This window comes from Pleurodeles waltl, chromosome 8 (assembly GCF_031143425.1).
Source record: "Pleurodeles waltl isolate 20211129_DDA chromosome 8, aPleWal1.hap1.20221129, whole genome shotgun sequence".
NCBI lineage: Eukaryota > Metazoa > Chordata > Amphibia > Caudata > Salamandridae > Pleurodeles > Pleurodeles waltl.
The window spans coordinates 520,113,499-520,127,706 of record NC_090447.1 but is presented as its reverse complement, the minus strand read 5'-3'; the positions used below and the strand labels follow the sequence as shown (position 1 = coordinate 520,127,706).

The window sequence follows — 14,208 nt, the reverse complement described above, 5'->3', positions numbered from 1 at the left end:
AGTGTGAGTGAGTGCTGGCTGTGAGGAGCAATGGGCTGCACATTGTCTGTGTCAGTGTGTTAGTGTTTGTAATATCATTCTGGATATATGAGTGTTGCTTGTGGAATAGGGAGAAGATGTGTGAGTTTGCCTTGTAGTTTCTACATGATCACTTCATTGGCCTAACACCTATCCAGTGTGTGAGGTCAGAAGATGATATAGGGGCATGGCAGGTCTGGTTTGCCTAATGTGGAAGTAAAGAGGGATGGCTGTAGTAACTGTGTAAGGATGGGGTGAGTGAGCCTGCTGCAGGATGCTGAGTTTGGATGCTGTGAGAATGAGATGATGCATGTAGTATCAGGGGATGAAGCCTGGAATTTAAGTAAAGTAAGCGGGAGGCTTGGCACCCAATGGGACCTACCAGGTTGTAGCTCCAACCTAAAGGGCTAACATAAAATAAAGAATCTATCTCATGCTCCAGAGAAGTTCTAGACTTCTTTGTTAAGATTCTGCCCTTCCACCACATCAAATCCAGAGGTCATTGTTCCAGAGAGTTTTCACTGGATCGGTGTCCAGCAGCACACAGCAAGGGAAACATTCAGAGTTTACAGGATGCTTCATTTGTCACCCTGTATCCTTATCTGGTCAGGAACAGACCAGAAGCTGTGCAACAATCCTGCGAGAAGTGCAGCTTGGTTAGAGGCTTGAAGAAAGTAGCTGTCACTGAAGAGTAAGTGCTACCAAAGGTATACATATGGCAAAAAGTTGCTTAGAATAGCACCCTTCAGCCCTGGTGCTGTCAGAAATAAAGATTAGTCCTAGAAAAACTAAAACCAGAAAGCAAAGCATCAAGCAAGATGTCACTGATGGAGGGGGGTTACCCTGAGCTGTGGTTACCCCATGTTGCTCTGTCTATCCACATCTGAGTAACTCCCAGACGTAACTCATCCCATTCACTAACGCTGTGTAGTAACCTCCTTGCAGAACAGGCCAGGTGGAAAAGTGCTTTACCCTGTAATCTTTTCTGACACAGGGCATGTGGCCATGGGACCTCTATGCTAACTGCTAACCTAAGTGTAGCTTCTAGATGCTGCTGTCGACACCAAGTTGAGGTCACATTGATCACTCATTTGTCTAGCAGAATGTCCTGATCAGTATGGCCTTATATTCTTGGTATCTAGCCTACAACCCCAGCTTTTAGTTTTATATGACAAAACAAGGTTGGAAACGTATCTATGTTATTCATGTACTGAATTCCGAGTCTCTAAACTCACATCACCTCCCTGTGCAAGTCTTGAACTGCTCTGGGAGTAAAGTGTTGAAAGTGTCTACCTGGTGATCAGTTTTTGGTCCTTTATTAAGTAAGGCCCATAGACAGCAGAAGGAAGAGATTCCAGTTGATGCAAACGAAGCCCAGTAGCCCATGTTTGCCTGTGGCCCCAGAACCAGCAACAAGCATTTAAGATTTCAAAAGTAACATTGAATGTTGCTCTCCAGGATACTGCCAAGTCTAGACATATGTTCTATCGCTTATAAATAGGAGGGAGAGGGAGAGAAAGAAAGAGAGAAAGAGAAAGAGAGAGAAAGAGAAAGAGAAGGAGACTGTCTCATATACCCTCAACATCCAAAGAGTGGACCGTTTCGGCCATGTCATGTACTTTACAAAAGATTTTGTCAGTCAGATGAAGCTCTTCAAAGTAACTTTGGCTTCAGAATATTTTAGTGCCTCTGAGTTACACTGTTAACTGTTCAGGGACAAAAGAGCGCTGGAGTACTGGTGCAAATAAAGTATTTTATCAAAGTACGATTTACCGCACAAGGATTATTCTAACTAATGCATTTCTAGGAGTACACCATAGGTAGAGTTAGAAAACGGCATGGATGGTGAGTGGAATTTAATAAGTTTGTACCAAAGTTATTTCATGACAGTGGTACTACACCAACTAATGAGTTCTCTGGGTAATGACTGCTAGCTAGCTATATTCAACAAAGGGAAAGATCTCCCATTAAAACAGTACCTGTCACTCATAATTGTTTATATTGAAGGGCTGTTAGGAGGGTCAAAGAAGTGTCTCCAGTACAATGCAAAACAGGAGCAAGCCAGAAGTCAAGCAAGCCTTGGAATTTTTCAAAGGAAAATGCCTTTGTTTTAATGTGTTAAGGGATGCTCCGGTAACAAGGAAAACAATTAAACAACAACATGCAATACATATCAAGCTGAAAGAAAATAAGTGCAGCAACTGTGAAACAAGTATCAGACTAAAACAGTTGGCAAGAAAATGTGGTCAGTGCATTGAGGGTGCATTAATGTTGTTCCCAGGTGTAGGAAGTTGGCTCTGTATATAGTATCTCAAAGTAAGAGATAGCGTGCACAGAGTCTAAGGGTTCCCTTAGAGGTGAGATAGTGGCAAAATTAGGTAATTCTAATACTCTATTTTGTGGTAGTGTGGTCGAGCAGTAGGCTTATCAGAAGGTAGTGTTAAGCATTTCTTGTACACACACAGTCAATAAACGAGGGACACACACTCAAAGTCTTTACTCCAGGCCAATAGTTTTTTTATATAGAAAAATATATTTTCTTAATTTATTTTAGAACCACAAGATTCAAGATTGGAAGAAAATACATACAATGAAAGGTACTCCACACAGGTAAGTAAGGAACTTGGAATTAGAGCAGTAACATATACAGTTTTAGTTAAAATGGCAATAAGCTATTTTAAAAGTGGACACAGTGCAAAAATCAACAGTTCCTGGGGGAAGTAAGTAATGGTTAGTTTTTCAGGTAAGTAAGGCACTTACAAGTTCAAGTTACTGGGCATAGGCAGCCCACCGTTGGGGGTTCAAGGCAACCCTAAAGTCACCGCACCAGCAACACAGGGCCGGTCAGGTGCAGAGGTCAAAGAAGGGCCCAAAACACATAGGCGCCTACGGAGAACAGGGGTGCTCTGGTTCCAGTCTGCCAACAGGTAAGTACCTGCGTCTTCGGCAGGCATACCAGGGGGGTTTTTGTAGAGCACTGGGGGGGGGCACTAGTAGGCACACAACACACACCCTCAGCGGCACAGGGGTGGGCGGGTGCAAGTGTGCAAAGCAGGTGTCGGGTTTTCAATAGGAATGAATGGAGGGACCAGGGGGTCATTCTAGCGGTGCAGGCAGGGCACAGGGGGGCTTCTCGGGCCAGCCACCGACTGGGCTAGACAGAGGGTCGCCTGATGGTCACTCCTGCACTGGAGTTCGGTTCCATCTGGTCCTGGGGGCTGCTGATGCAGTGCTTGGTCCAGGCGTCGGGTTCTTTGTTCCAGGCAGTCGCGGTCAGTGGGAGCCTCTGGATCCTCTCTGCATGCGTCGCTGTGGGACTCCAGGGGGGTTGTCTCAGGTAACTCACGAGGTTGCAGTCGCCTGGGAGTCCTCCCTGTAGTGTTGGTTCTCTGGAGCTCGAGCCGGGGGCATCGGGCACAGAGTGTGAAGTCTCACGCTTCCGGCGGGAAGAGTGAGTTCTTAAGGAGTTTCAAGAAAGTTGCAAAGTTGTTGCTGTTTTTGAACAGTGCCGCTGTACACAGGAGTTTATTGGTCCTTCGGCTTCAGGGCTGTCCTCTGAGGCTTCAGAGGTCGCTGGTCCCTGTTGGATGCGTCGCTGTGCAGGTTCTCTGAGTCTGGAGACAGGCCAGTAGGGCTGGGACCAAGTCAGTTGTCGTCTCCATCATCTCTGCAGGGCTTTCAGGTCAGCAGTCCTTCTTGTTGTAGGTTGCAGGAATCTGATTTCCTGGGTTCTGGGGTGCCCCTAAATACTAGATTTAGTGGGGTGTTTAGGTCAGGAGGGCAGTAGCCAATGGCTACTGTCCTGGAGGGTGGCTACACACTCTTTGTGCCTCCTCCCTGAGAGGAGGGGGGCACATCCCTAATCCTACTGACTGGTGGGGGACTCCTCCTTGTTTTTCTAATTATCTCCTCCAGCCTTGCCAACAAAAGTGGGGGCAGTGGCCGGAGGGGTGGGCATCTCCCCTAGCTGGAAAGCCCTGGGGTGCTGTAACAAAAGGCATGAGCCATTAAGGCTCACCGCCAGGTGTTACAGTTCCTGCAGGGGAAGGTGAGAAGCACCTCCACCCAGTGCAGGCTTTGTTTCTGTCCTCAGAGAGCACAAAGGCTTTCACCCCAGGGGGGCAGAAACTCATCTCAGTGGCAGGCTGGCACAGACCAGTCAGTGCTGCACTGAAGGATTGGGCAAAATACAGGGGGCATCTTCTAAGACACCCTCTGTGTGCATTTTGTAATAAATCCAACACTGGCATCAGTGTGGGTTTATTATTCTGAGAAGTTTGATACCAAACTTCCCAGTATTCAGTATAATCATTATTGAGCTGTGGAGTTCGTTTTGACAAACTCCCAGACCATATACTTAATATGGCCACACTGTACTTACAATGTCTAAGAATAGACAGACACTGTAGAGGCATATTGCTCATGCAGCTATGCCCTCACCTGTGGCATAGTGCACCCTGACTTAGGGTTGTAAGGCCTGCTAGAGGGGTGACTTACCTATGCCACAAGCAACTTTTTGTGTGCATGGCATCCTGAGGGGGATGCCATGTCGACTTTGCCTTTTTCTCCACACCAAAACACACAATCTGCAATGGCAGTGTGCATGTTTTAGGTGAGGGGTCCCTTAGGGTGGCACAACATGTGCTGCAGCCCTTAGGGACCTTCCTTGGTAACAGGGCCCTTGGTACCACTGGTGCCTTTTACAAGGCACTTATCTGTGTGCCAGAGATGTGGCAATTGTTGAACAATGGTACATTTTAGGTGAAAGAACACTGGTGCTGGGGCCTGGTTAGCAGGGTCCCAGCACACTTCTCAGTCAAGTCAGCATCAATATCAGGCAAAAAGTGGGGGGTAACTGCAACAGGGAGCCATTTACCTACTCCAGGTTTATAGAACAAGGTTTAATGGTATGACATTCACTAAAAAAGAAGAAATGGAGAGCGGGAGAACAATTCTGCTCCCACAATAAGTGGATGGGAAAGTTCAACGAACATTGGAAAAAAGGCAAGCACACATTCACTTGTGATGAGTATGGGCACTAAAGGGCATCTTTCTCCTGCTCTCACACTTTAAATACAGCTGTATGTACAACTTGTACTAATAAAAAAAATAATAAAAAAAAGATGCTACACAAATAACACCATTCCAGCATTTCAATAGATTAGTCTAGTAAAGGTTTGGCAGTTTGTGATCATTTATACACACCGTGACTCGAAGGGGAGCTATCTGACTGTGAACTACTCCACGGTCTTTCTTTGTTACCGTCCCTTGAATCTGTAAAATAATAAGTTCAGTATAAAATGTTTATGCTTCCATTTAAAATGAAGTTGTGCATCTGTTAGTTAAAACATTATAATACTTGATAAAAAAAGTACGTAATAATTTTTTGTAATGTCAATTTAGCCCTCTGTGCAGAAGACTCATAGGACTAATTAACATTTGTATGCAAGTAAGTGACATACAGACAAACACAATTTATTTGAGCGCAAGTTTCACACCCGGATTTAAAAAAATCATGGTATGAAGAGTGACTTTACAGGGAAAAATATTTTCGCTTTCAGAGAAAATCCCACATGGGAAAGAACACAGCCACACAATTAATGTGTGCAGAATTTTCCAATGGCTGGAGATTGGGCACACACGTTTTGGGAACTGAATTAACTCAGGAAAAATAAGACTGTCAAATTTCCTGGAGCATTTGTGAATCTGGAACAGTCTGGCATCTATTCAAAACTCATACAGCAACACTTTAGGAGAAAACGTTTTTCCCTAGAGATTTTTGGATATGACCCCCAACATGCCAAAAAGTGTTTTTAAAAAACAAAAGTAAGCCAAAAAACAAATTAAAATCTCAAACAAAAAAAGATTAGAAGTGAGTGAAATTAATCAAACAAGAAAATAAAAAATAGAACCAAAACGAACAAAAAAGGAACTCAGGCAAAAACTAATGCTGGATGTGCCATTAGAAAGCAGTCCCGGACGAATTACTGGTTTGGCACGATCTAATGTTCCAACAGAAACTATTTTGCACCCACCCACCTCCTCTTACTCATGATTCTTACCAGAAACTGCTGTCCGCACCATGGCAGATATCCCAATTGCCTTTGCTCCAGCAGCAGAGAAGGACTCTAAAGATCTCTTTTATTGAGGCAGTTTTCTGTGGATGAAAGGAAAAGTAAGACTGACAAAAATGTTTTCAACTGGATCTTTTATACAGTAACATGAGTAATTCTACAAATTGTGTGAAATTTTTTACCCCAATTAAGGAGTGGAAACAATGTTTTACGAGCCTGTGATGAATAGTCAACTTTCTTTGCAATTATATACTCATGCTTTCCTAAATTTGCATTTTATGGGGTGCATTGACAAGCAAATAAGAAAATTACAATTCAAAATATAGCATACTAGGGAAAAAGTGGAACATCTGCCATGGTTTATAATGATGAAATACGGGTGTTACCAGGGCCGGCTTTAGTGCTGGTGGCACCCTGGGCAAAAAAATTTTTGGGGCGCCCCCCAGTATCCCCATGACCACCTCCTCCGATTCACTCACTAACACCCAGCAAATGTGCCACTCACCTCTCCACAGCCCCTCTCAAATACATTCATTTGTTTTAGAGCACGTGTGAAGGCTGGCTTTACTAATGAACTCAGCTGTCCACATAGACTACAGACCTGTTCTTTGCAACAGGCATATTAATCCTCTGCGCTACTTTAAGGTGAGTCAAAGCTGCCGCTAGACAAAACTCCCATCCCTCCCTCGCAGGAATCACAAGAGGTATCTTGACATTTTAATTGTTTCCTGGAGGCTGAACGCACAATGAACTTTTCCGCAGGTGCTTTAAGTAGCAAATTTCGCAAGTACTTGATAAAACACTGCATCCACTCTGACGTCAGCACCCGGTGCGGCCGCACCACGCGCACTGCCCTAAAGCCTGCTCTGGGTGTTACAATGTTAAGTGATCAACTTTTTCTGTACATGGCGATCATTCAACATTTTTCACTTTATGGGAACAAATTATAAAAGAAGTATATTTAACAGGTAGAAAAGAGAAATATTCTTAATGCAAAGAAGGTAAAGAACAGCATGACAAAACTGGTCTTCTACTCTAAACTGATACATAGATGAAAGTAGCTCAGAATGTAGATCGACAAATTTATTTAACTAGGATATTGCTTTAAACAAGACTTGCTACCTTACCTTTGAAGGTAAGCAGTCTTACAGGCTTTGAGAAGAGCAGTGTATAACAGGAAACTCACCAATACAACTTTGTGTGGTGTACATACGGAATAATATTTACACTGTACTTCAAACAATAGCTCATGGCTTTCGTTGTGGCTTTATTTTTGGTTTTATTTTCTTTATCCACAGATGTTCATACAAACAAGACAGGAATGGCAAGAGGAATGGCAAGAGTTAACTGCCAGTCAAGTTCCAAGTTACCAAAGCTTACAATATGTGACGATGACATGGTGCAAAGTATAGGCAATACTAAGAGGTTTCCAAAAGTTTACTTCCAGTCTGGAACACTTAATACACAGCAAAATGCCTGACAACCTTTGCCTCCCAGATTGCTCTACACACTCCCTAGGCAACTGTCCCTCTATTAACAATCTAAAATTCCTTAGGTGCCTAGGGGACTGGAGTACGGGCAACAATACGAAAGAAAGAATACCATGACACAACAGTGTGGCATGGCACATAACATAACACATCTTTCTCATTTATAAACAATAAAAATAAACAACACTCTTAAAAAACATCTAACTATATACACTCTTATTATGCAAGTAAAAACTTTAAACAAAATAATAAAGAAAAACTGCATTATCACCTAATACGTCATTTCATAATCTGATAAACATCTGGGCTTAGTTCACACATTTTTCCTTTTCCATTACAACAGATTCACGCACTATTCCTCGGTTGGATTCATCTATCATTTCTCTGGCAGTTTCTCCTCTTACACTCTTCCCATCCAACTCGTCTTGACTGTTACCAGTAGTATCTCCTTCCTGACCTTCCACTTCTTCCCTTTCCTCTATAAAATCTTCAAGATCAACTTGTCCATCAGGAGCTTCCATTTTACTCCTGTTATACTTCTTCCCAATCCAATTTTGCACCTTTATTAGGAACACCTTAATTCGTTATAACTCCACCATTTAGCACAGCAATTCTTTTCAAATTCCAAACTTTGCCATCACTCAACATGACAGCATTATGCAATACCCTGACTACTTTCAAGCGTTAAGGTGAATTGACTTTCACCCTTCCTGACTTTCCAAGATTTCCTCACCTTAACCACCATCCCCACTTCAATCGTGGCATCTTCAGTGTTGTTCCTTAAACCATATTGTTTTTATTTTTATTTTAAATGGGTCCTCAATTTTTTTTCCGACCGTTGCCATAGAAAGACATGTTGTGGAAGATCACACTAACCATTCTGTGCCCCGCTCAGTACTGGCTTCCCTTCCTCACATGACTTCAAAAGGTGACACACCTGATGATACGCTGATCTGTACATTCAAACTTTAAAAAATTTGAATTTCCCAATTATCTCAATTTCTGACTGCTAACTGCAGAGCATTTTTTTATCACTCTGTTGAAGCATTCTATCATTCCGTTCCCCCTGGGATTATAAAGGGACATGGTTCTGTGTTTGATTCCCACACTGGCAAAATAATTTTGTGCTTTGCCAGACACGAATTGAACACCACTGTCGCTAATTATCTGTACTGGTAAACCTTCTTTCAAGAATACTTCATTTAAAAATACTAAAACATCATCAGTGTCAACTCTTTCCACAATTTTTACTATCAGCCATCTTGGGAAAAAAATCTATTAAAGCAATTACATATTTCTGACTATTTCCAACAAGTCCCATGTTATCTATAGCAAGGGCGTCCCAAGGTTTGGGTTCACACATACTAGGTCTAAGAGTCAGTAGAGATTTGCCAGAACTGGAACACACAATGCATTCCCTAACCATTACCTCCACAAACACATCGAACCCTGGGCACAAATAATAATTTTTAACAATTTGTTTAGTTTTGACAATTCTTCCATGGCCAACATGACACAAGGTTACAATTTTCTTTGTCAGGGTAACTAGTGGAATAACTATAAACCCTTTTGCACAATTCCACATTCCACTGTTTACTCATCTTTTACTTACCAAAAATGCCTCAATTCTGCAGTTGAGCCAATTTTCTTTGGCTAACCTCATTCCATGAAGTGTATTAATTTTTGTAATACAAAATCCTTAGCAAACTTTTTTCTATTCTTCTTCCTTAATTCCCGAGACTCCTTGCTCATTAACCACAGCTATGCAGAAATCATCCCACTCTCGGTTTTCACACTCTTTAATATCCAATGGCATTCTGAATAAAACTCTGCATAACATTGCTTGTGCCCGGGACATACTCAATGCAGTCTCACAGACATTCTAGCTATCCTTGCGGAAGCCTTAAATATCCCTTCTGTTGTCAGTACCTTAACCAGAGGCTTATGACCAGTTTTAACTGTACATGGTTTGCTCCATAATAAAGACCTAAAATGTTCTAAAGCCTACACATATGTGAACGTTACTTGCTCTTCCACCGGTGACAATGCTTTGATGCATAAGCTATTATTCTTTCTATCCCTTTAGAATCTTTTTGTGTAAACAGTCCACCTAAACCTTTGTTACTAGCATCCACAGTAACATCATTATCCAAATTGGGATTAGAATTTTTCAAAGCAGGAGCTTTGATAATAGCATTCCTGATATCTTCAAATACCGTCTGACTTTGTGGGGACCAAAAATACTTAGCTTTGTTTCTCAATAGCTATCTAACATTGTATACGTTTCCTGAAAAACCTTTAACAAACTAAGAATAACATTCCACAAGACCAAGAAGTGATCTCAATTCTTCAGATGCTAATCCGAAGGGCATTCTTTTAAACTAATAGCAACCCATTTAAATTTTTTGCTATATTTATTTCATGGGATGCTGCGTATAATACAATTGGTGTGAACCATTTTGCATCATTGATTAGGGCAAACATTTCAAAGATTTTTGGAAGTGGAAACTTGTCAACCACGATATTATTATTAAGAAGAACAGATCAACACAATTTGATTTTACCATTACTGCGTCTGGCAATTACTACAGGTGAACTCCATTCAAATGCCTCCATTTCTATTATGTCAGCACTTAATTTATCTAGCTCATTTTGGATTTCCTCCCTTAAAAGAATAGAAATGTTCCTAACTTTGTGGATTTTAGGATGTGCATCATCCTTTATCAAAATATAATGCACAAAATATGTGAGGTTTCCAATTTTTCTTGCAAACACCTTAGGATATTTCGCCAACATCCTGGTCCCTACATTTTCACTAGCATTTATAATCATCACAGTGTCTGAATTGCTGGGGCTTAACATCATGTTTAGGTTATCTTGATAATGCCACCTCAACACAGACGGTCCTCTGTTAGCAATATACAGTTTTCCTTCACACTGTCTATTTTTGAATTTAAAAGCAACTGGCCTATAACCCAAAACATCAATCTTTTCAAAGGGAAACCTTAATGACAAATGTCAGTAGCAAATTATTTCCCACCAATGTGACCTACAAATTTCCTTTTCCATACACTGATAATAGGGTATGGAGATCTGGAGTGATCATGCATTTGGACTTTACTCCCCCAATGCTCGTGGTACAAATGGGTTGCTTAATTTGTCACTCCCACCACTTACATTTAACACAAATAAATGTTTTTCACTAGAAATTCTATTAACTTGTTCTTCCTCATCCAAGTTATTCTCCGCTTCATGAAATAACACATCCAACAATGCTTATGAATATAATAGTTGGAGGGGCGTGTCCAAGATGGCGACCGGGTCGGACGCATAAATCGCAGCTCCGACCCGGCCTAAAACAATAATCCTCTACAAAGACACTTGACCCGCTGCGGGGCCGAGAACCATCCCCCCCAGGCGCTTGACCGGCGTGGCGGGAGCGGTGGCGAGCAGAGCGGCAAGGGAGCTGCCTGGGGTGCTGGGCTCGCTTCTGATCTGCGGAGCGCTCGGAGCGGCCATTGCCGCCACGCAACCGTATTGGGCGGAGACGGGGGTCTTGGCCGGCTGGTATGCAGATTACCGGCTCCGCCGGGGGCCACAGGCGCGCAGGTGCTGCGGGTCCGCCGCGATCGACCTCCATGCGAGAGCTGGTGGTCTGAGCTCCCCCTCAGCCCTCGACGGGGGGCGAGGAGCAGATAGAGTTACCAAACAGGGAAAGCAGGGCTCGAAGCGAGCAAAAGAGGAATTACCGACTCTCTCTGCCCCAGTTCCTGCCTCTGTCGGAGGCCCTGGGATATGCGGACATGTTCTCGGGGAGCTTCGGACACCTGGGGCGCTTGGCTCGCTTCTGATCTGCGGAGCGCTCGGAGCGGCCATTGCCGCCACGCGACCGTATTGGGTGGAGACTGAGTGCTGACGGCACTAAAAAGGTGGTGCGGCTGGAGCCGCGACCGTGCGGAGTGTCGGGGATCCCCGTAGGCGGTAAGTGGCGGCTTGTCTGCGCTACTGCTTCGCCTCGGGGGCCTCGCTCTATCGGTACTGCGGCCGGCAGTGGAAACGACGGCTGCACAGGCACTACATAACTCTCCTGTACTCCTCTAAAAGACTTGTGGGCTATCATTTAACCAGGGCAATATCCAGGAGGCTACCAGTCACATAGAAATAAGGGCAATTGAAAGACTAGCCCAGGCCTTAACCACCAGTGGTGGTAGCCACAAGGGAACAAAACAGCCCATCACACTAGGGGCAAACAAAGAAATGTTAAGCCAAGTTGGGAGACCAGAGAAAAGATATTATTACATCAATGTAAGAAATCAACAGGAATACAACTAGCAACAAACTGCAGAAGCGACTGATCTAAGAGGCACCTACCAGTAAGTGTGAGGTAGGAAAAGAGCGGACCGCCTGACACCCTCAAGCGCTGAAGCGCAGCTAAACCTTTCAGTACCATTTTAATCACGTTACCAGCATCAAAGCACCTTGCCAATGCGATAAAATCAAGCAACGCAACGTTAAATCCAAAGACCAACAGCAGCATCGCATAAAAACCACCTAATGGGAAAACCAAAGACTCCACGAGCGCCCCCTGGAACCATGGACTCTGCTACGCCGCCTCCATCATCCGGGGCCTCAGACACATATCAAGCCCTTCAGAAAATGGGAGGGACATTGCAAATGCACTCAGCACAACTCGAAAAAGTGCTACAAGCCATACTCGATACTAAAACAACTGTGGAGGCGAAGATTGGCTCAATCACAGAAGATGTTAACTTGCTCCGCACGGACCAACAGGCGCTAGCAGAAAAGGTCGCTGAGCTGGAAAAAGACACGTTGCACCTCACACCATCTATGCGTGAGGTTAAGTCACAGCTGGGTGCTATAAAAACAGAAGTTGAGACACTTAAACGCAGAGCCGAGGAAGCCGAAGGCAGATCGCGTCGTAATAACATCTGGTTTGTGGGATTTCCGGAACGCGTCGAGGGCCCCAGCACAGAACTCTTTATCGAAAAATGGCTGACAGAATCGGTATTGAAAAATAATGTCCCAAAGTTCTTTTCCATAGAGCGCGCCCACAGGGTCCCGGGCAGACCTCCACCACCGGGTGCATATCCACGTCCCCTCATAGCAAGATTACTGAACTACCGTGATAGAGACCTTATACTGCAACTAATCCGAAAAACAGGCCCAATGCACTTTGAGAACACGCAAATAACCGCCTACCCGGATTTTACAGTAGAGGTACAAAAAAAACGAAACTCATTCTACCGGATCAAGGGAGCGTTTGAGAGAGCATAATATCAAATACTCCTTGTTGTTCCCCGCTAAACTTCGCATACAAGACAATACCCGCACTTTATTCTTCTCTACGCCTGAAGATGCATGGACATGGCTTCACGCAAAAGGACTAGCTGACCCACTACCACCCAATGATAAAAGCCTACCTCCCAGGGATAAACGCAGACCTCGCAGTAAACATGATAACAAACCTACTCCTGAACAATCGCGAGTTGAACGATCGCTATTGCTACAGTCTACATCGCGATTTGCCAACGCGTCACCGACATCTTTATCTGGACAATCAGAAACAGATCCTGACCCAGAGTTAAACTCCGACTCGGCGGAGTCTGCCCGCGGCCCCAGCCTCACTCCACGTACAGCAGATGACATTTGTTAAATCTTTTCCCCTGCAGATAGGAGATCGCCTCACCCGCTACTCCTGTCTAGACACTTCCGTAGTTTGTCATCACAAAATTACTTTCCCTAACTCGTGTGGTCGGCTTGCTGCCGCTCCTGCTCGGCAAGGATACCAACATGCGCAAAATGGGCCGGGTCTAAGACACTCAACCACCCGCAGTCTTGGATCACCCCCGCTCCATATGGACCGTTACCCTAATCCGACAAGTTTTGTTTTCCTCCTGTTCTTATCGCAACTGCTGCTAAGTATAGTAGATTTTATAGTTATAGTTGAATGGAATGTTTTATTGTTATATGTATTGACATGTACTATTTACAGAGCGCCACAACACAATATATACCTAAGAGGCAGGTCACACACTCCAGTGACTAGGAGGCTAAATGATAAGTGTATGTATCTAAGAACAAAGAAATTCAGGTTTACGCAACCACAGGCGGTACCCCCCCATAATGACTCACTTAAATTCCATGGCATCCCAAAATCAGCGCTATACCACACACTATAAAATTCTCACGTGGAATGTAAAGGGCATGGCATCCGCAAGCAAAAGGCAACGGATTTATACATACCTCAGGAGGCACCAGATACACATAGCCATGCTGCAAGAAACCCACCTAGTTGAGTCCTCGTTGGCATATACCAAAACAAAATGGAAAGGCCAATTATATGGGACCACCTTCTCAACATATGCTAGAGGAGCGATAATCTGGATAGCCCCCGGGGTTCCATACACCATGTCCCGCATGCAATGTGACCCAAACGGGCGGTACGTGGTACTGGAGGGTACTTTAGACGGAGTCCCCCTAGCCCTGATAACATTATACACTCCTAATACAAATCAACAAGACTTCCTCAAGGCACTGGGTAGTAGCATGCTCAGCGACCCCGCAACAGATGCCATATGGGGCGGGGACTTTAACTGCGTTCTAGA

General features: G+C 44.0%; 1 protein-coding gene across 5 annotated transcripts in view; it reads right to left on the bottom strand.

The window, feature by feature from the left end:
• Positions 1-14,208, bottom strand: part of SCML2 (Scm polycomb group protein like 2) — a 685,095-nt gene that overhangs the window by 457,437 nt on the left and 213,450 nt on the right. For all 5 annotated transcript variants that reach the window (XM_069204521.1, XM_069204522.1, XM_069204519.1 and 2 more), the window contains 2 exons: positions 6,081-6,175; positions 5,224-5,292 (listed from right to left, as the gene is read on the bottom strand). In XM_069204521.1, the coding sequence (XP_069060622.1) occupies positions 5,224-5,292; positions 6,081-6,102 (91 nt within the window). In that variant the 5' untranslated portion in view covers positions 6,103-6,175. The remainder of the gene's footprint in view (positions 1-5,223; positions 5,293-6,080; positions 6,176-14,208) is intronic.